Source organism: Cuculus canorus, chromosome 7 (assembly GCF_017976375.1).
Source record: "Cuculus canorus isolate bCucCan1 chromosome 7, bCucCan1.pri, whole genome shotgun sequence".
NCBI lineage: Eukaryota > Metazoa > Chordata > Aves > Cuculiformes > Cuculidae > Cuculus > Cuculus canorus.
Window position 1 is genome coordinate 2,104,075 of NC_071407.1, and position 22,039 is coordinate 2,126,113.

Genomic DNA, 22,039 nt, shown 5'->3' on the forward strand with positions numbered 1-22,039 from the left:
GAAACCGCAGGCCAGCAGCGCCGTCCCGCACAAAGCAAGGGAAAGAAGAACCTTTTCGTCTCCGCTGCCACCTCCCCACACCACTGGCACCAACACAAGGAAGCAAGCAGGATCCGCAAAGAGCAGTTCAGGAGCGGGCAGGGAAAGGGAGGGATTTTCCATGTGCCTCCTCCTCCTCTGCTCCCTCCTCCCAGCCCACAGGCAGAATGTGGAGCTGTGCACACACGCGCTGGACTGGGTGCAGTTTTCTCTCCAGCAGCAGAGGAAACAAAGAGAGACCGTGACTCAGAGCACCCGTCTTCCAGCGAGGCAGCTCCGGGGCAGCCGAAAGCACTTTCCCTATTAGGGCAGATCACGAAACCTCGCTACCTAACTCTGCAGCAGTATCACCGACTTTAATAATCAACTTTTAAAGCTTGGCAGAATGTAACTCTACCTGTAGCTTGGCTTCTTTAAAAATAAGAAACCAGTCATAATTAGACTTGACTCCACCTCCTCTGACCACCACCGAGCAGCACAACATGAATCAGGCGCCATTAGCAGCGGATGACATATTTTAAAGGGAGAGCACCTGTTTAGCTCCCTGTAAATGGTATGTTTTTATGACTGTAATCTGAATTTCCCCATTGCCATCCCAGCTAGTGAAGTGGTTTCGATCTGAATTACTTCAGTGGGCTGCTTAGAGCAACCAGAGCGAGGCAAGGACATCACACCTTCCGCAGACCTTGCCTAGAGCTTAGTTGTCAAATCCCACCGCTGATTTTCCTCAATTTAAGTATTTTTGTTCTACGATGTCAGCGATGCCTGTCCTTAGCTGAAACGTAATCCTGCAGGAGGAACGTGTCACTGAAGTGAGATCATGCAAGAATTATGCAGGCGGATGAACTTTCACACCTCTCCTGCTGGAATGCCTGCAATGCTGCTCCGAAACCTAGAGCAGCCAAATGCTGCAAGACATTGTGTGCTCCTACAGTGTTAACTACCAAAATGAAACTAAAAGAGGCATCAACCTTCTACCTACAACTAAGCAGGCAGTTCAGTCCAACTGTTATTTTGAAACACTCGCTGCATTAGAATTTACCTGCTATATTGTTATTTTAGAATAAAGAATGACAGTTCCAGCTGACCACTCTCAACCTGCCTCTTAAAACCAGGTTTTCAGATGGGTTTAAACCCGATTTCCAATCTGATCTTGGCATTCAATAAGTGATCAACTGCCTTGAGCAGCATATGCTGTGAACATGCCATCGATTAGAAAAGATCTGTTATTTTACAAATGCAAAAGTCTAAAGGTGACTTCTGCGGTCTGGTTGACTCCTTTCTCCCTGGCACTCAGCTCTGCTCTTGTCTGACACCGCATGGGTGCAGCTGAAGGATGTTTTAGATCCCTTGATTAAGTGTAAGTTGTCAATAGCTTAGAACAACCCTGAAGTATTGCTCAAACTGCTGACGGAAGGAGAGCACTGCCTCTTTGCTGGCTCGGTGAACAGACCGTGCGTTTGGCTGGGAGCTCAGGAGTAGAGAACAAAAGGCTAATGACTTGCAAAACAAGATAAGAAGCTGGAAAGCAAACTTCTGTAAGACAGCAGCAGCAGACAGTGATTTCTTCATGTCATAAACATCTCTGTTAAATGGTAACTCCCACGGCCAAGGATGGAAAAAAGAAGAAATAAGATGTTAAGCCTAACTCTTTCCTCAGTCCATGTGCGTGATATAGCAATGAAATTAAAAGGAAGCAAGTGAATGCAGAAAGGCACATTGATGGGAAAGCCAGACTTCACCTGCAGTGCCGTACTAAAGGAAATCCAAGTAGAAGAGTGCACTTGAAACCAATCACTGCCCTTATGTTGCCAGCTTATAAAATGACAAGACTAAATGAGGCTTCTGTATTATTTTATTTCCCTCTTAAAATATAGCATTGAAGTCCTGCACACATATAAATATCCCTACAGTTTCTTACACACTTTCTATCCATCGTTAAAGTGCCCAACTGTGAACATGAAAATAAAAACATTAACCGTTAAGAGTGGCTACGGGTACAGGAGGACAGGTGTTCGGACCACACAGGCCATCGATTGTATGAAGATCACCTGTGAAAGAACACACCCTGAACACCACGCGTCAATGTTAGCCCTGAAGTCGTTCATTTGCTTGGGGTTCTTTTCACTCAGCTGATCTAAAAGTGGTTAAGGTACAGGATTTATTTTTGAAACACGGCTTTTACATAGTGTAAGAATAAAGGATAAATGCGTTACTCTCTTTCTTCTCCCTCCTTCCCCCACAAAGTGTTTACGGTGTCCCAAGCTGCTATGTCGATTAAAAAACAGTTGAAAAGAGCTCTGGAAATGCATGCAACTTAAAATTCACTTAAACACACATTCAGTTATAAAGTCTGAGAGATTTCAGCACGGGGCTATGGTTTGGTTGTGTTATTGGATGTGTTTGTTGTGGTGGCCAGATTGGTAAACACTTCTTCCTTATTTTCAGGCTGATGTTTTTCCACTTTGGTTTCCTCCTTAGCATCTTTGTTACTGGTATCTTCCTTGTTCTTGACTACCACAGGTTCAGTCTCCATGATGTCCTGTGGGGGCTTTGGCTCTGGCAAATTTGGCTCAAGTCCATCAACTTGAACTGGTTCAGGGACATCTTCTGCTTTCTGTTCAAGTCTTTCCAAAATGTTCTGGACCTTCCTTACACCATCTCTCCTGGCCTGGCGCACATCCGCACGACCCTCAGGGTCCACCGAGTCTAGGGCTAGCAACTCTTTGGTCAAATACTCTTCAATCATCAAGTATTTTTTGTCAGTTTTCTTGCCTTCAAAGGAGTCGACTGCCTGCTCAAGCATTTGTACTTTCTCCAGAATTGCCTCCACTTTCAAAACACCAGGATGCTTTGGAGGTTCTCCCGTTTCCGTTGTCTTCGGTGCTGCTGTTTCTTCAGGAGGAGGTCTCTCCTGTGGGGGAACAACCTTAGCTGGGCAAGGAACCTTTTTATCGACTTTCTCTGCTGTGGCTGGAGGCTTCTGGGGTGGCAGTTTAGGATCCGGTTCTTGGTGGGTGACCTGAATTGGGACGTATGTCGCTGGCATCTCAGTTTCGGGTGGTGGGACTGCCTTGTTCTCTGGCTTCATTTCAGGTGGTGGAGGTGGTCTTGGTGGCTCTTGAGGTGGGACTGGTTGCTGAGAAACCTGGTGAGCAAGGCAAGTTTGTGTTGAGATACAATGAAAAATGCTCCTTATTTCTGTCTAAAGAGCAAGTAACCTAACACTCTACTGCCTGTACTTGAAGCAGCGCAATTTTCGCACACCCCAGAAAATCTTCCCTGCGTACTGCTGAATTTTAGTGATATAAAATAAAAAAGCACCATGCTGAAGAGTCGTTTCCAAGCTACTGCAGATTACAAGCACAAATCATCTCAAAGACATGAAACTTCAACCCGCCAAACCCTGCCCATGCTCCCTAAAATAACCCCTGCAAGCAATTTCATAAGACAGAACCTCAGAGCAAAGCCCTCACTTGAGTTGAGTTTGCAGCTGCCTGCAGCACAGTCACAATTCCATCCTCACTGTCACTTACTGAGAGCCGCCGTTTCTTGAAAAGCCAGCTACTTTGCTGAGTTTTAATCACATTTTGGGCTATTCTCATGGCGTTCCTGTTTTTAGGGCATCCCTTTTTTCCACCAGTACTTATTTATACTGATTTTATCCTTAGACTATTTATAAGCAGAGGTTACTGTGTCAATCTTATTACACTGTACTGATCTCGGACAGGCTGAGAGACATGGGGTTGCTCAGCCTGGAGAAGAGAAGGCTCTGGGGAGATCTTAGAGCAGCTTCCAGTGCTGAAAGGGGCTCCAGGAAAGCTGGGGAGGGGCTTTTTACAAGGGCACTGAGTGACAGGATGAAAGGGAATGGCTTTAAATTGGCAGTGGGAAGAAGTTCTTCACGCTGAGGGTGGGGAGGCCCAGGGTGCCCAGAGCAGTGGTGGCTGCCCCATCCCTGGAGGGGTTCCAGGCCAGGTTGGATGGGGCTTGGAGCCCCTGATCCAGTGGGAGGTGTCCCTGCCCATGGCAGGGGGTGGGACTGGATGGGCTTTCGGGTCCCTTCCAACCCAAACCTTTCCATGATTTTGTGATTAGAGACAATCCCTGGGATCGCTACAGACCTAACAGTCATAAAATCAGGAATACCTTGAAAATTAGATTTTAAAATCTTAGCAAGCTGAATTAATGAGGACTGTATTTTCCTTCCACTGCCGCCCTCTTCACTTCTTTGTGCACATACAGAGTGGTTTTGGAAAAATGCTAAGATCCAGCTCTCACTGATTTAGATGGCTGAAATCAAATATCTACAGCTATATTTAAACCGAATAAGTGATGGCCTGCACTGACGACTCAATGTAGAATTAGGGAGCTTATTCTCACCTGGAAAAACACATTAGTGCTAATCTAGAATGTGCCATTATACCTGAAGCCTTCCTTGTTTTCTCCTAGCACATGGGTTTTCAAATATATTGACTCAATTCTGCTCCTGTCATTTTTGCCTGTGAAATCTATCCAGAGAGGAGACCAAGGCTTGTTTTCATGCACACCCCCTTCCACACACTTATGTTATTTAACCGTAAGAATTTTTAGCATGAATTTTAACATGGAAAAAATATTCAATGAGCAACAAGTTCTATGAGCAAGAGCCCATGTTGTGTAGAAAGCAGAAAAAGCTCCAGGACTGGATGTTGCTGATCTTCTTCCTTCACAACTAAAATGACTCTGTGTGCCTGATGCTATCCTAAATGGCTCTGAGACATCAACAAGGTGCATTTACACAGGATGCCACAAAGCCCGCAGACCTGGTTTTCCTCTCGCAAACATAACGCAATATCAGTGACCTCAGTGTAATTACCCCAAATTATGCTCTGAAGAGAAGAAAATCAAATCGCCTGCTAAATCACGTCTCAGCAATCCAAGCGCTCCACAGTCCTGAGGTGGTGCTGCTCTTATTATCGCAACAACTCCCAGTTTAAATCCAGAAGTGGAGATGGCTTTCCATGCTTTCATGTACCTGTCAGTGCAAGCTGACTTTTCAGCTCTGGCCACAGGGGACAGAACACCCAGGGGGTCATTCCCTTCCCCGTTCCACATACCTGGGGTCTGTCTACAACTGTCTGCACTCTGATGGGAGCTGGGGGCTGTATCTGGGTGGTAACTCTGGCCGGGGAGCTTTCGCGGCTCGATGAACCTCTCTGAGCCACTCGGAACGGAGACTGCGCTCGCGCTGGCTTCGGCTCCCTCTCATCGGGTTGAATTTTGTGGAACACTGGTTGGTGGGCTTGGTACTCGCCCTGCTGGGCAGGGTAGTGCGTCTTCTGCGCCTGGTGGTAGACTTGCGGTGGTTGCCGTTGGATATTTTCATGGATCACAGGAATCGGAATATAACCGCGAGGAAGCTGATGGCTCCCTGCGTTGGGTCTGCCAGTGGTCTGAGAGGAAACTGTTGGAGAATCGGGAGCTCCAGGAGATTGAGGCTGCCATGAAAGCAAAATTCATTATTGAGTTTTAACCGGTTTTGCACTCGCAGTACTTTTCATTTCCAAAGAGCAAAGGAGGAGATAGTCATAGAAACTGAACTCGTGTTTCCAGCATGCAAAGGATCCACTTCCTTGGTTTTCTGGCCAAGGACCTCACTAGACAAACCACAGAAGTCGTGAGAGAACATCATTATAACAAGTAGAAACCTGAGTTACAGCATTCCCAGCCCTCAAATGAGCAGGGAGTGGGTGCTCAGTCAGAATGTCTGCTGCTTTTGCATGGCCGGTCCTGTCCAAACCTGTTAAATTTGAGGCAAACTGAAGTTAAGCAAACAAATTATAGGCTGAGGCCAAAAACAGAGCCTTAACAGAGGCACACAGACTTCTGATCCTGGTCACGCTAACAGATTTGATGGGGTTGGGGTTTTTTAAAGCACATCATTAACTCGGCAGCAGGCTACGGTTAATGTCCCCTTTTTCCTCCCAAGACCTTCCAGCACCTCAACCTCTTGGCACCAGCAGCCAGAGCTGCACCAGCGTAGAGCTGCTGTCAGCAGGGCGAGCACCAGGCTGGCTGCAGAATCCAGCTCCCAGCGTGTTCCAGGCTGGGGGTTGGAGTTTGGGGAAAGGCAGTTTCTTTGCTCACAGGTCCCTTCCACGTCCTGTGATGCCGATCCATCCCCTCACCAACTCTGCACCAGTTCCAGCAGCTGTCAGGCTGTTCCCTGACCAGTTCCCCTCGCTAATGATTTCCTGGTGGGTTTGCTACATGGCCAGGACAGACTGCAGCTGGCAGAGAGGGCAGAACACCACAGCCAGGAGACGAGGGAAGGGCAGGCAAGGCAGGAGGGGAAGGACAAGAAGGACATGGAGGGCCTGGAGCACATCCAGAGAAGGGCAACGGAGATGGGGAAGGGTCTGAAGAACAGGAGCTCTGGGAACAACTGGGGACTGTTTAGTCTGGAGGAGGCTGAGGGGACACCTCACCACTCTCTGCAGCTCCCAGAAAGGAGGTTGTGATGACGTGAGTGTTGGTTTCTTCCCCGAAGTACAAGCAATAGGATGAGAGGAAATGGCCCTAAGTTGCGCCCAGGGAGACTTGGATTGGACAAATATCTTTACACAGAGAGTGGTGAAGCCCTGGCAGAGGCTGCCCAGGGCAGTGGCAGTCTCCAGCCCTGGAGGGGTTCAAAAAGTGTGTACATGTGGCACTTGGGACATGGCTTGGTAGGCACGGTGGGGTTGGGCTGATGGTTGGACTGGATGATCTTAGAGGTCTTTTTCAACCTCAATGATTCTATGATTCTAGGAAGGGGAACAAGACCTCTCTCTCTTGGTGCTGGTGAACTGCTCAGCTGCCCATGAACCAGCAGCCTTAAATAAACAAGTAAATGCTGGTGGGTATTATGGTACCCATCACAGCCACCACTGGTGGCCATGTGGACATGGGGTTTAAAGGCACTGTCACAGGCTCTGGGCAGCTGTTACCTACACTACGCTGCCTAAGTTTGTAACAGCAAGTTCAGGGGTCCTCAGTAGTTATCTCAGAGGACTCCAGTGAGAGGCACAGCAGACACATTCCAGATGCCACTCTGCGTAACAGACAAAGCTGTACAGTGCTGGGAGAAGGAGAAGCTGAGCCCCTTGTCCTGGTACTGCATGGACAGGGCGCTGTCAGTCAAGACAGCTCAGAAACCTGCTAACAGAATACTAGTTACATTATTCAGACTCCGAACAGGTTCTAGAGTAAAATCCAGCACTGAATTACAGACCTGATGTGTTTTAAGATTAGTGAAGGCTGAATTTCTTGCTCATCTGACTTAGAATAAAAATGAGGTTGATATTTCCGTGTATTAAGAAAATACCAATTCTGCTCGTTCTCTAGAGAGAGCAGGCAAACCAGAATCCTGGAGCGCAGAGCAAGCAGGGTGGCTTTTAGGTTTTTAGAAGTTCTTAGTCTGAGAGTATTTTCACATGCCACTGAATGACAAAAGTGCTTTACACTCCCTTTTAAAGCTGTACACGTGTCCATCTACACACTTAATGAACTCAAGTATTAAATTAGAAAGCCAAGATCTCGGCAGCACTACTGAAGCAGCCTGTGGTGTTGGCTAAATGGCCACTTCGTTTTTCTCTCCCACTTTATTCACTTTGGTTTCTGACTCGTGGTGCAGAAGCCAGGAGACTCCCTGTGCCCTCCGCTTGTGGAGGATCCAGTGTGAACCCTAAACCAACCTTCCCCTCCTGCCAGACCCACGCAGCTCGACTCTCCCTTCCTGCAGAAGCCATTTACATGCATTTGTTTCTGCAGAGCCATTCCAGAAGGAAAGCAGGCGATGTCAGGAAAACCTCACATATCCGTGCTGCTGTGACTGTGTATTTTCACATTTTAACTCTCTGGAAGTAATGAGAAAATGCAGTCCTGGGGGAACTCTGGCTTTCTGACGGACAAACTGCCCATGTGACATTCAGGTCATAAACGCTGCAAAGACCAATGTGAACACAGCCCAGCAACACTGTTGAGATACCTCAGGTCCGTGTGCAGCCGGCGCTGGGGCTGCAGCAGCTGCCGTTGTCTGTCCACACTGTTTATCCGCCTGGGAAGCCTCCGTCGGTCCCCTTGGAGGGGACTCAGGGCCGGCATAGGCCCCCCTCAGAGGTGGCTGCGCCTGCGTTGACGTGGGCATGGCTTCTGTCTTGTATCGCTGCACGCCGGGCTGCGGAGCAGAGAAGCAGGGGTGCTGCCGTCGCCCATCGATGCCCTCGTGGATGATGGGAATAGGGATATAGCCAGCCCGGAGCTTGGGGTAGCCCATGTTTCCTTCTCTCGCTGGCTGCTGCTTGGGGCTATCACGAGATGGACCGTTTGCTGACGCTTGGCCTTCCTGTAAGTTAAAAAACATCAATACACCCGGTAAGAAAACATTACCCTTAAGGTCTATGCTAAAAGCAGCATCTGCTTATGCAGGAGAAGTTCAGACCCCTTGGATCCATGCAGGGCAGCTCACAGCAGGCAAGAACACTCCAGATCTGCAGGCGAGAGAAGGGAAGCAGCTAAACAGCTTCCTTATGTACGTGGCTTTCACCTTCACTTCTCAACTCAGGCTCTGAAACACCTCATTGCAATAGGATTTCTTATTCAGCCTGCATTGCTTGCATTTAGCCACCAGCCCACCCCTTCACATGGAGCTCTTCCAATTCAAACAAGCACCCACGGGACCAGAGGCATTTCCTTAGCACCGCTCAGGACCAACCCCATCTGAAAAGACAGGTTCGAGGAAGCTTTATCTCATCAGAAGCACAATGTTTATTGGGATTGTTCTTCCCACTGGAACCTAAAGAGTTACTGGTAAAATATATTGGAGAATAAATTCACTTTCAGCTTGGAGAGGATGCGGCCCAGTTAATATTGAGAGGAGGGAAAGACAGGATAGCGTAAAGAAGACTGAAAAGCAAGGCAAATTAAATCCCTGCCTTGCCTGAATACGCTCCCTGGACAATGTCAAAGCTCTGGCAAGGGTGGGAGCGGTTTGCACCGCGAGCCCTCCCAAGTCCTCTAGTAAGTTCTTCCTGCACCCGTTGTTCTATTTTGGGGCCCCGCAAGGGCTAAGTTCCAGATGTATCTCTAAGTCAGATCATATAACAAGCACCTCTGTCATTCAGAGGGTAATGTCATTATTCAGTAAGAGGGGAATTTAATAAGGGGACATATGGTGGAAACCCTATTTTTAAAGAGGTGTTTAAGCTTCAAAAATATTTCATGTCGCCTCTGTACACATTCATACACTAATTCATTAACTATTTTACCAGTCAGACTGTGTTCTTCCCACATGGCACTATCCCCTTAAAAAGGATTTCTGAGGATTCCTGTAAGCAAGGAAACTGAGAATAGAGGCTGTTGTTTCGGGAAACTAATAAAATAAAGATATCAAGCACTGAAAGGAACGAGTTCAAAGCCAGAGCCCTGGTGTTGCTTTTCCTTTTACTCATGAAAAAAAAACCCTACACAATGGAAAGATTCTGAGAGAAGCAGAGAGGAGAGCCAGGCCTAGAAAGTTCGCACGGAGAAGTCATTTGGAGTTGGCTTTTCCAGTTGCAGAGCGAGGATGATCTCATGCCAAGGTCTGCACCAGGATCCACCGCCGACGGGTGAGTCATTTTCAATGCACCCTGCCGGGAAACCACGTTCCTCTGGCGAGGCAGGCTGCCAGCGGCTCCAGGACCCCCGGCACCAGCACCACTGCCACTTCGCCTTCTACCAACCCCGAATCCACAGCGGTCCCAACGAACACCGCTCCTGGGATCCGGAGGGCTGTGCCGTTACGCCAGCAAGTTGCATTTGCCAGAAAATAAATGTGAGGTACGCTCAGCAAGCAACAATGCGAGGCTGTGTCAGAGCCAAACGTCTGCCGGGCAAGCGGAGCCAAGGGGAACTGATGGTTTGCCAGTCAGAAGAAGCACCTTGCTGCTCCGCGGCGACTGCACGCACTCCGCAGCAGCTGCTCCGCAGGCTCCCTGACGCAGGGAAGAGGCGGTGGGCTGCGGGGTAGCCCGAGAGCCCGCAGCCAGACACCTCACCTACAGGCACGGCTCCGTGGCCATAAAGGAGATGCACTCACTTCCAGCCGTGTCAAGGGTCGGTGCTGGGAAGGGCTCCGGAGCTGGTGGGCCAGCAGCACCGACGCATGCCCGGACACCAGAAGGCTCTCGGCCACAGGTGCTCCACTCCACCTGCATGCACAACAAACCTGCCCTAAGGGATTAGTTGCCAGCTCCTCTCTCTTGGCATTTTAGGGCTCTGCAGTGTTCTGAACTGCTCCACTTTGGGAGAAGCCCTTCGGTATTCTGGAGTAATCCACAATGATAAACCTTTGCCAAGGCTTCATCACTGTCAGTGTCCTGCTCCCCTCCTCTCCACGAACCCTCCTAAAGCCTGACCATGCATCTCCCCTCTTTTATCCCCACTTTCAGACCCCTGAGGCTGCTCTCCTCGTTTTGAACCATCTTAGCAAGCTAAGAAATCTGCCTCTGTAACTTAAGCCCCAGTGAGAAACAAAAGCAGCAGCCTAAAACCCAAGAAAAATCAGACTGGGCTCTTTTTTCAACCAATTCCATTTATATCTGAAGCGATACTTTGGTTAAGTTTAATACTTTTTTTATAAATGGGACCCCTGGCCCCTCTTTAAGAGCCACAGCATGAACCCTACTTTCATAACTTGTCCTTTTTTCTTACAGTTTCAGAAAAACTGTGCTGCTTCTGTGAAAGCATTTGAAGTTGGTCCTTGTTTCCAGGCTTTTTTTCCCTCTGTAACACTGGAGTTGTCCAAGGCCAGGTTGGACGGGGCTTGGAGCCCCTGATCCAGTGGGAGGTGTCCCTGCCCATGGCAGGGGGTGGGACTGGATGGGCTTTGAGGTTCTTTCCAACCCAAACCTTTCTGTGGGTCTATGGTTCTATGCACAATTGTCCACTGTGAAGCACCCTGCCCTGAGCAATGACACCTGCGCAGCAGCACTGGAGACCGAACTGGCCCCGGGCTCAGGTAGATGGCTGCAAGCAATTCAGGCTTGTGCTTAATGAGGATCCAGCACAACAGTGAGCATACACGGATCCTGGCACCCCCACAGTCCAGCTTTCAGTCAAAACAGTTCTTTCCCTTGTGCCAGGGAGCCTGCCATTCCCAGCCTGGCCAAACAGGTTCTGGAAGGCATCAGGAGAAGCTCAGGTGTGTCTGGGGACACTACAGGAGGAGGAACAGAATCCAGCTCTGAAAAACTCTTGTCCTAACACTATGGAGAAGAGAGTCACGGATTTTCTCCAAACACTTTAATTCCTGTTTCAAAGGAGAGCCAGTCAGGAAAGGAAAGATGTCCACTGTTTGGTTTTCTTTGCCTTCTACCACACACGGTCCTTGCTTGCTGTATGAGCAAACACATCATCTGAAAGCGCCTAACGCTCACATCTAACACAAATCTGCAGAGAGACATGACCCATAAATGAATTACAAGCCTTGGCCCATCATTCTTCCCACTTGAAGTATAGAAAGCAGGAAGCCAACTCAGAACTCCTACCCTCATCCAAGGAAAGAAGTTCTTGGGCAGTGATATTGAGAGTAACTATAAGCAACAGAGTATTGATGGACCTTCCCATAGGTCACAGGATTGGCAAGCGGCACTGCAGGAATCCTGGCTGTGACTGTACATTTAAGAGACAGAATCCCAATAAAGAAGGAGCGCAAAAATGCAATAAAACCACTCAAGCAGCTCAAATGTTGACCACAGTCTTGGCTTCCATGCCAGGTACCCTGAAACACCACCAGGAACCCAGACCCCATCCACCCTTTCATGAAATGCTGAGCAAGTGCAACGGAGTCCTCATCGCCAGTCAAATGAGAAAGAGAAAAGCTGTGGGGTGTTCTGAACAAGAGATCTGCTCAGGAGGAATGGCAGAGGAATGGCAGCACTCCCACCTCTCGGGACGAGGACTCGCGTTTCTGTTGTGAGGCCATCACCAGGATAAATAAAGGTGCAGCCAGCACACAGTTGTGCAACTGGAAAAAAACACTTCATCCCCCCCACATCCTACTCTTGGCTTCCCATGGGAAGGGCACAGGCAGGAGTGACGTTAAAATCCTCAAACTCGCTCAGATTTAAGTGAGTTCTGACTCTGTGCCATCAGAATGAAAGAAATGACAGCAAGAGGAAAACATAACTTGCCAATCGAACTGCCGCTCCAGCTGTGCTATCCATCCAGGGGGACAACGGCGTAACTCTTGATGTGCCCCAGCGACTGCTCAAGTGTTATTCCAGACCGAAACACAGAAACCTGCAAACTCAGCCACTGCTGATGCTACCAAACTGCGACTGGAGCCATCCAGATGGCTGCACCCATGGAATGAGAGTCATCAATATACCCTCTACGAACACTAAGTTACTCAAGTAGTTGTATGGAACCTGGAATCTCCCTTTGAGACTGCTGGCATAACACACTTCTCATTCCTCTCATACTAAAATGGTCTATGGAAAAAAGAAATTGAAAAGCAAGTTCTGCTGCCGCCACACTCTCATATTTTTCTTGATCGATACTGCTATTATTTACAGTAAATTCAGTTCTCTGAAGCGTGTATGTGCCTCACAAAGGCAGCACCTCTGCAGCTCTAGCGCAGCAGCAATGTAAATATTTAACTTGTACTTTTGTAATTATTACCTAGCAAAGAAACTCGCATTTTTACTAACATTACGAAGAGATGCAATATCTCTTTCTCTCTGCAAACAGAAAGGCTGCTGAGCTCAATACGGTTCTGACCTCAGCTGCTGCTGCTGTAAAGAGTATCAGGCAAATAACAGGACTGTAGTTGCTCAAATGACAAAATGCCAGCATCTGGCAAAATCCGACTTGAGAGAAGGCTTTTAAGCCTGAATCATATATTTAGAAAGAAGGGAGTAGTTTAGTCCTGTTTTTTGACAACAGAATACAACGGTATAACTAAACAGAGTGACTGAAATACAACTAAGTTTGCACATATGCTCAAACCTATTTAGTACCAGAAATTGCCATGAATAACCAAAAAAGCCAGCAGCAGCTAATACTGAAATCTAAGGACAAGGTGCCAATTTTATGCATTGAAGAAATACCATTTTATGTCACTGAACCATTTGAAACTGATTCCATACCGGCTCGTATTGCACTTTTGGCCAGACTTTTTCTCTTCCCTGTTAACACTAACCAGCTAAATCAGAATGACTGCCCATAGAGACCAGAATATCCAAGTATTTCTACAGTTTAGCAGCGCTTTGTGTCCATTAATGGTAGACCACCACCATAAAGTAGATTTCATTAACACTTCCCAGAGAACTCTACAAGTGGGAAGGTGGAGAAGGGATTTACTCTCAGCACTGATCCCTCGTTTCCCACTGCCAGGCTTCAACCACCAAACATCTTCATGCGCTCACTATTTTACTCACAATTTGCACTTAAATATACACACTGAGCACATAGGCATCTGAGCACGATATCATTAGCGAATGACCAAAGGACACCATGAATAAGCTTCGTCACATGAGCTGTCTCAGTAGAGCTTCGGGTCGGCCACATCATGCAACCCATTTAAACGCCACGCTGCTTTTGATGTTGTGTTTGTTGCATGCTGAGGTTTATTTCCTCACTCACACATGTGTAGCCAAACAAGCTGCTTGTTCTCTCTTGTAATTACCACGCTGTGTTACACAAGGATGACACTAACGAATGCTCTGGCTGATGGAGCGCAATGATGTCATTCGAAATTATAAATAAGCACCTCTAAAACCTAAAGGAGAAAGCTAATCACAGAATAGTTTGGGTTCGAAGGGACCTTAAAGCCCATCCAGTCCCACCCCCTGCCATGGACAGGGACACCTCCCACTGGATCAGGGGCTCCAAGCCCCATCCAACCTGGCCTGGAACCCCTCCAGGGATGGGGCAGCCACAGCTTCCCGGGGCAACCTGTTCCAGGGCCTCACCACCCTCATCATGAAGAAATTCCTCCTTATGTCTAGCCTAAATCTGCCCCTCCCTGGTTTATCCCCATTGTCCCTCACCCTATCACTTAGAAGCCTTTGTAAACAGCCCCTCCCCAGCTTTCTTGTAGCCCCTCCGGGTACTGAAAGGTCACTGTAAGTTCTCATCGCAGCCTTCTCTTCTCCAGGCTTAACAATCCCCGAGCTTCCAGAACAAGAGAGCTTTACTGGAGCAAACACACTGGCTATCGCGTAGACTCATCTTGTTTCAGGAACTAGAACTGCTCTGTTTTATCGTTAAGATGATTCGTAGGCTGAAATGCCTTGGCGCAGACATGACGACGCTTGCTTTTCATGCCCAGTGGAAGCTGGGCTGAACAATGGGCTGCACGGAACAAGTTTGGAGAAAGAAGCAGGAGCTGCTACGAAGGGCAGAGCTGGCATCACCACCCACCCCGCCGGCTTTAACAGGCAGGGTTAAAGAGAAGCCCTTTGGAGCGCTAACAGCAACATCTTTGCCAAGGATGATGAGAATAAAGACTTCATTCAGTTATTCCGGTTCACTTACCTACACTGCAGGGGGTCAACCTGTTGCGCCCCTGCTAGGAGCTGTGAGCCAGGCATTTGGAACACAGAAGAAAGTACAAACCTCAAGAACTAGCAAAACGTGCTCCATAGAAGTGGAGAATGAGTAGCCAACACCTGCTGAGTCGACTGTGGATTTCACAGCATGGGGGTAACATTTTCACCTACATTTCTGACTTCACTTTCTTCACCAGCAACTTTCCAACACTGTAAGATCACTCACTTCACTGCACCCTATTTATGAGTAAAACGGCTTTGCCATCAGCCATAAAACCACACTCTCGTGCCACCCAGCCCACTGGGCAATGTTAGCCAGGTTGCTTCCACAGCCCATGTCTCGTTTTCCTGCCTGTAAAACCAAGGAGGAAAGAAAAGAACCAAACCAACAGCTTCTGAAACAAAGATACAGCATTTTTCAGCTATAATTAAGCACTGTAATTGGTGTGAACAAGCCATTTCTTCTATTTGACATCTACATTTAACTTGGCATGAAGAGAGAGCAGATCTGCCACAGACAAAGGTGCAGACGGTGCTCACGCAGAGCGACACTGTCTGTGTACCCCAGAGCATACTGGATCCTTACCTGCCTTATCGTGGTTCAAGTGGCAACAACTATTTCTGTCACATGGTTATGGAAAAGCCTTGCCTGAGTACAGGCTTTAAGTGTTAAATATGATTCCTAGGTAGGAACGCTGCCACCTGGCACAAGAATTCCTTCTCTCTCCTTCAGATAAGAGGTTGCTGTGTCAGGAGTTACACAGCCGTGCAAGACCAGCCTTGCTTCTCCTCTCGCATGACTGCCCAGACAGTGCCACATCACTGCCAGCGTCATTTCTTCGTGTTCCTATGCTTATTCCCGATTTGATCCATCCCTTCTTTTCTGATTAATTGCTCTCTCTGTAAATTAACTCCCTGCCTACCATGATCTGGCAAGGAGTGCTTTGAAAAACTACACAAAGCAGCTTCAGGGAACTTGGACAAAGCCAGCACACAACGCTCCAAAAATCCCCTAGTGAAGCTTTTGCAGCTCCTACATTTTATGCCTTTTATATAAATCACTTTTTTAATCCAGTAACTCGTTTATTAACCTGCAACAGAACACACATCAGCACAGGGAACACAAAAACCACTGACGGTAAGAGATCTAAACTGCTGCCTGTTCTGACATTCCCTTCCACTGATGTGAGCCCCTGCGGGAGGCGCAGAGTTGCAGGGAGGCTGGATTGAACTTCCAATTCGATTTCTAATTTGGTCTACCCAACATTTTTCAGTCGACTTGAGCACTAGAAGTCAGCGCTCAAAAATAAGTTCACTGCTAAAGAGATGGGAATTGAGTGACTTAAGACTCATTTGGGGAAGAAGACAGAAGGGATGCAAAGGCCAGGAAGGGTGAGGATGGAAACCCAGGCGTAGTCGGTTGCTCCCCAAACACCAGCAAAGCCATCGGTAAGAGGGTAAGACGGCAGCGTCTTCCTCTGGGTATCGTTGCAACCAATAAGTGATCTATTTATCACTTTTCTGACTGCTTCCAGACTCTGTGGCTGGCTGGTAGAGCTTTTATCTCAACCCTAAGGCATTAGTGAGCTATCGATCACCGCAGTATCAGCCCGGTGAAACCCAGCGCAGTCAATTCCCTTGGTCTATTTTTAGGTGCAATATTTCCCACTGGGTTTTCTGCATGTGGAAACAACACATGGAAGGGGCATCAATACAAGCCCTGTCATTGTCTTCTTCTTTAAGCATCTATTTTTAATCAACACTTTGGGGAATAACAAGTGAACAATTTATAAGACAATCCTGCAGAAAGTACACTGAGCTGTGATGGCATGAGTTAACACAGAAAATACTGACAGAGAACGAAAGGAAATCCACAATTCTACCAAAAAAAAAAAAAAAAGAGGACATTGCTAGCAAACATGGTTTTAGTACAAGTTCGCAGACATGTGCTTCACGATATTGATTGTGACTTATTCTTTGAAAGCCTTCCCATTAAATAATTAGACACATGGAAGGAAGTCCATTTGCCCACTAAGAGGTTTTGTTACATTTGCAAAGTCATGGCTTATTCCTCAAGGGAATACAATAAGTTATTTTCTGTTCTTCCTCAGGGAGATCTCCCTGCTCCAGCATTATCCTGCAATGATTTCATCTCAGGAACAGAGCTACATATGCAGACACCCATCCTTCAGGTGGGTAAAAAAGGTCAGCTGGAATGAGAACATGAGAGGCATCATGATTATGAATGTATCTAAAAACATAGTTAAATGCAAAATTAAGGTCTGGTTCTGTCGGTTTACAATGTCTGTCATGGGTTAAAACTTTAAAAGAGCCATTCTGAATTTTACTTGACCCTATACCTGGTACAGTTTACTGCAGTCAGCATGGCTACACTGATGTCAAGCCTGAAGCAAGTGCGCAACCATTTGGGAAAAGAGGACTCCATCGTTAACGCTGTCTCAGTGCGTTGCTTAGCTGGAAAAGCTCAGTTTTAGACCTGCGCTCCATTCACTGACCACTCACAGTGAAACACAGGTTGCCGAGAGCAGTGGTGACTGCCCCATCCCTGGAGGGGTTCCAGGCCAGGTTGGATGGGGCTTGGAGCCCCTGATCCAGTGGGAGGTGTTCCTGTCCATGGCAGGGGGTGGGACTGGGTGGGCTTTGAGGTCCCTTCCAGCCCAAACTGTTCTGATTCTAACACCTCATTTCATTATCCAGGTTTCTCCAGAAGTGGAACAAATACTCAGAGAGAGAATATTGATAGATATGAGTGTAAGGGTTATTGAAGGACCATCATAAATGTGATTTTAAAGACTTCTAGTCTCACTGGCTGATTTCCATGAAAGCAAAGTCAGCGCAAGTTTGATCTCTGTGTAATCACCCTCGGAAAGGTGCATGAAGCCTGACACATGCAGCCAGCTTCCGCAGCTCTCAGATCACTTCTAAAATCCCCAACTTCTCATCTGAGACAGACAGAGCGTGAGGGAATCACAAAGCGGTTCACATTTAGTCTCTCTCTCTGCCTGCATCTGTGATTTTGCCCCTCCTACCCCTTCAGTTAAAAAACAGCCTAATGCCTTCAAAAATCACTGCTGAATTTGAAATCCAGTGCCAGTGGGTCATGTGTCTTCTTTGGCATTGTCTGGCTAAGAAATTATTATTGAGGAGAAGAAATATTTTCCTTGGGCCTGGTTCCAAGATTCTAAACAGTACCTGGCCTCAGGAAATCCACTGCTATTTAACAAACCAACCATTTCAGAGGCTGCCCATGAATTCCCACAGATATTCCTAACTCGCACAGCTCTAACCCGTGGCTGCATCAGACTAGTTAGACCCCACTGCTGCCATCATACACTGGAGGGCTTTCTCTTTGAACAGCATTAGACAGGAACTCCCGAAAATCAGCTCTTTTCCACGGTTATCTCTAGAAGCTTTCCTCAATGAACCATCCCAAAGCGTGCACACATTCCTTCTTAGTGCCCAGCGACCGGTTCTCCTGTCCAGAAAAAGCATGTCCCGCAAAAGCTGTCCAACAGCCGGTGCAAGTTTTTCTCTCTGCAATAACCTTTGCAAGCTGGCAGAAGAGGAGGCACCCTTCATTGCCATGGATTTCACACTGCATAGGAGTGAAATCTGTTTTGATTTGGGCACCTTTCTACTCAAGCAGTCAGATCCATGCTGGTACTTCACAAGATTACCAAAAGCAGCTTAAAAGTGACCTTTCCACTAAACAGGTTACTTTCAAGTGGTGTTTCATAACAAAAGCCTCTGAGTAAACAGCTCAATTTTCTCAAGTCTGTTTTAAAACCAAAACTATTTATTATTTGAATTGCCCTTACAGCCAGTGTTATCAGGTCCCACCTTACACCGGAACGATGGTGGCTCCGAAAAGCAGTTAAAGCACTTTTTCCTGCGCCAGTTCCAATATCCACATTATCAAATTACAGCCTTCTCAGACCTCTTTGCATTATGACTAGCATTGTGTGTTTATTTATAGACCAACTGAACGAGCCCTCAGAAGGTCGAAAGGCAGGGAAAGGGTGCGTTTGGTCACTTGTGACTCATTACAGCACTCCAGCAGGTTCCTGGATGTGGCTGCAGCGCGATGGCCCTTCCCTTTCTTTCCAACACCGAGCATCGGCCACGGGCTGTGCTCAGAGCGGACAAGCGCTATTTTAGGATACATCAAGTTCTTAAAATAATAACAGTGACTGAGAGCTTTGCCCCTCACATTTGTGGAAAAATCATAGAATTGTTTGGTTGCAAAAGCCCTTTGAGCTCATCAAGGCCAATCCCACCTGTCCACCACTAAACCAGACCCCCGAGCACTTCACCTGCCTGTCTTCCAAGCACCTCCAGGGATGGGGACTGCACCATCTCCCTGGGCAGCCTCTGCCAGGGGCTGATATCTAATCTAAGCCTCCCCTTGTGCAACCTGAGGCCATTTCCTTTCTACTCAGGAGAAGAGCCCAGCATCCACCTCGCTGCAACCTCCTTTCTGGGAGCTGCAGGGAACGATGAGGTCTCCCCTCAGCCTCCTCTTCTCCAGGCTAAAACCCCCAGGACCCTCAGCTGCTCCTCATAACCTTTGTTTGCCATTCCCTTCCCCAGACACACTCCAGCCCCTCCTTGGAGTGAGGGGCCCAAAACTGAACCCAGGATTCGAGGGAGGACGATCCCTTCCCCGCTCCTGCTGCCACCCCATTCCTGATCCAAGCCATGGATGCTGTTGGCCTCCTTGCCCTCCTGGGCCACTGCCGGCTCGTGTTCAGCCGGTATCGACCAGGTCCTCTTCCACCAAGCAGCTCCCCAGCTGCTTTTCCTCAAGCCTGGAGCACTGCGGGCCACTGAGGCGAAGCTACAGCAGGTCTGGCAAGGGTGGATGTAGAAGGAAGCAGGATGTTCCCACTGCTGCGGTGTTTGGCACATGACTGGATACGGTTCGAGGGTCCCGCTTCGAGCCCAGCGGTGCCTTATTCGAGCCCCTGGCTCCCGCCAGCACAGCCACTGTGGTGACAGCCCGGCCCGTGGGCTCCCAGCCCCGCACCCACCACCTTCACCCCCCCGGGGCCCTGTGCAGCCAAACCGACCCGAGCGGGCAGGGAAGCGCACGAAACCCCCCACAGGAAACCCTTTTCCCACCAGGCAACTCCTACTTCAGGTCAAGTTTCCAGCACTTTCTGCCTACAGCCGCTGCACTGTAAAAATACCAGAGGGCTGCACTCCCAAGGGGGTGGCATTCCCGGGGGGGAACGCGTTCCCAAGGAAGCAGTATTTCCAAAGGGGCTGCGTTGCTCCAAACCGAGGGAATCAGACCCAAAAGAGCTGCTCCTGAGGGCCCTGACAGCACCGCTCTCGCCTCGCCTTCCATGGACATATTTGGAGTGGGATACGGCTTTTCCTAGCGCTCCGATCGCAGAGCAGGGAGCGACTGACAGCTCCTGAGCAGGGAGAAAAGGAAAGGCTGAGGGAGTTGGGGTTGTTCAGCCTGGAGAAGAAAAGGTCCCTCCGAGGAGACCTTAGAGCAGCTTCCAGTGCCGAAAGGGGCTCCGGGAACGCTGGGGAGGGGCTCTGGATCAGGGAGTGCAGGGAGAGGACGAGGGGGAATGGTTTTCAGCTGGAAGAGGGGAGATTGAGATGAGATCTTGGGAAGAAATATTTTTCTGTGAGAGTGGGGAGGCCCTGGCCCAGGGTGCCCAGAGCAGTGGTGGCTGCCCCATCCCTGGAGGGGTTCCAGGCCAGGTTGGATGGGGCTTGGAGCCCCTGATCCAGTGGGAAGTGTCCCTGCCCATGGCAGGGGGTGGGACTGGATGGGCTTTGGGGTCCCTTCCGACCATTTTATGAAAAAAGAAGAACACCCCGACACAGGCTGGGGCGGTTTCTGGTTTTCCAAAGGGCATTTGCTGTGTGAACTGGAAAATAAATCAGATTTTGTGTCTCCCCAGGCGGGACGGGGGGAACCATGGTTGGAAGGGACCCCAAAGCCCATCCAGTCCAACCCCCTGCAGTGAGCAGGGACCCCTTCAGGCTGCCCTAAGCCCCATCCAGCCTGACCTTGAGCGTCTCCAGGGATGGGGCATCTCCCACCTCTCTGGGCAGCCTGGGACAGTGCTTCACCCCCCGGCATGAAAAAAATTCCCCTAATACTTAGTCTAAACTCCTCCTCTTTTAGTTTAAAGCCTTCCCCCCCTTGTCCTATCGCTACAAGCTCTGCTGAAAACTTCCTCCCCCCCCCCCAACTTTAAATAAACACCGTGGGCCCGCGGTATCAAATGATCCAATGCACAAAAAAGGGCTTGCAAGTGCGTCAGGGACAAAAGGCAGCGCCTGCCCTCACCGCATCGCCATCCCGAGCGCCCGGGGTACCCCTCCTTATCCCGCCTGTGTCCCCCGAGCCCAGAGTACCGGACAGGGAGCATCCCTGGATCCCGAGGTACCGCACAGGGAGCATCTCCTTGGATCCCGGGGTGCCGGACACGGAGCATCCCCGTCTCCCTCCAGTCCCGGGGTACCAGACACGGAGCATCTCCCTGGATCCCGGGGTACCGGTCAGGAAGCATCCCCCGAGCCCCCCGGGAATACCCGCCACGGGAGAATCCCTGGACCCCATCGGAACAGGATAGGCAGCATCCCTGGACCCCGGGGTACCGGACAGGGCGCAATCCCTGCATCCCGGGGTACCGGACACGGCGCATCCCCGCGGTACCTGCGCTGCCGCCCGCACCCGCGGGTCGCTCCACGTGGTGGTGCGGCTGTTGTGATCCACGAAGAAAGGCCAGCCGGTCTGCGGGTCGATTTTGATCTCCCAGCCCGGGGGCAGCGGCTCGGCGCTGCCGTCCATGGGCGCGGGGGGCGGCGGGGGCTGCGCGGCGGCGCTCATGGATGGGCTGCTCCGGGGCCGAGGGCTGCGCTCCGCCTCTGCCCGCTCCGATCCCAGTGCCGGGCGGGGGCGCCGCTCCGGCCGCTTTATGGCACCGCGGGGCCGGGGGGCGGAGGAACCGGGCTGGAAGTGTCTGGAAACGGAGGAGGAGGAGGAGGGACGGGGGGAGGGATCCGGAGCGGCAGGGAGGCGGAGGAGCTGGGCGGCTGGAAACTTCTGGGTGGCTCCAGGCAACCCTCAGGTTACCGGACACGGCTCCCTGCAGCGGAGCTGCGTCCCTTCCTACCGGGACAGCGGCACCGGTTCCCTTTGCAGCAGGGTAGCAGCTCTGGTTCCCTTTGCACCGGTTCCCTTTGCACCGGTTCTGTTTGCACCAGGAGAGCGGCTCTGGTTCCCTTTGCACTGGGGCAGCAGCACCGATTCCCCTTGCACCGGTTCCATTGGCACCAGGACAGCCGCTCTGGTTTCCTTTGCACCGGTTCCATTTGCACCAGGGCAGCAGCTCTGGTTCTCCTTGCAACGGTTCCCTTTGCACCGGTTCTGTTTGCACCAGGACAGCGGC

General features: G+C 49.6%; 1 protein-coding gene across 1 annotated transcript; it reads right to left on the minus strand.

Annotated features, from left to right (window-relative positions):
- Positions 1 to 1,880: 1,880 nt before the first annotated feature.
- On the minus strand, positions 1,881 to 21,635 carry BAG3 (BAG cochaperone 3). The gene is made up of 4 exons (XM_054071789.1): positions 21,304 to 21,635; positions 8,051 to 8,407; positions 5,139 to 5,519; positions 1,881 to 3,187 (listed from the first exon to the last, which is right to left on the minus strand). Exons 1-4 carry the CDS (start codon positions 21,475 to 21,477, stop codon positions 2,414 to 2,416), a joined length of 1,686 nt encoding a protein of 561 aa, XP_053927764.1. The 5' UTR covers positions 21,478 to 21,635; the 3' UTR covers positions 1,881 to 2,413.
- Between the last annotated feature and the right edge of the window lie 404 nt (positions 21,636 to 22,039).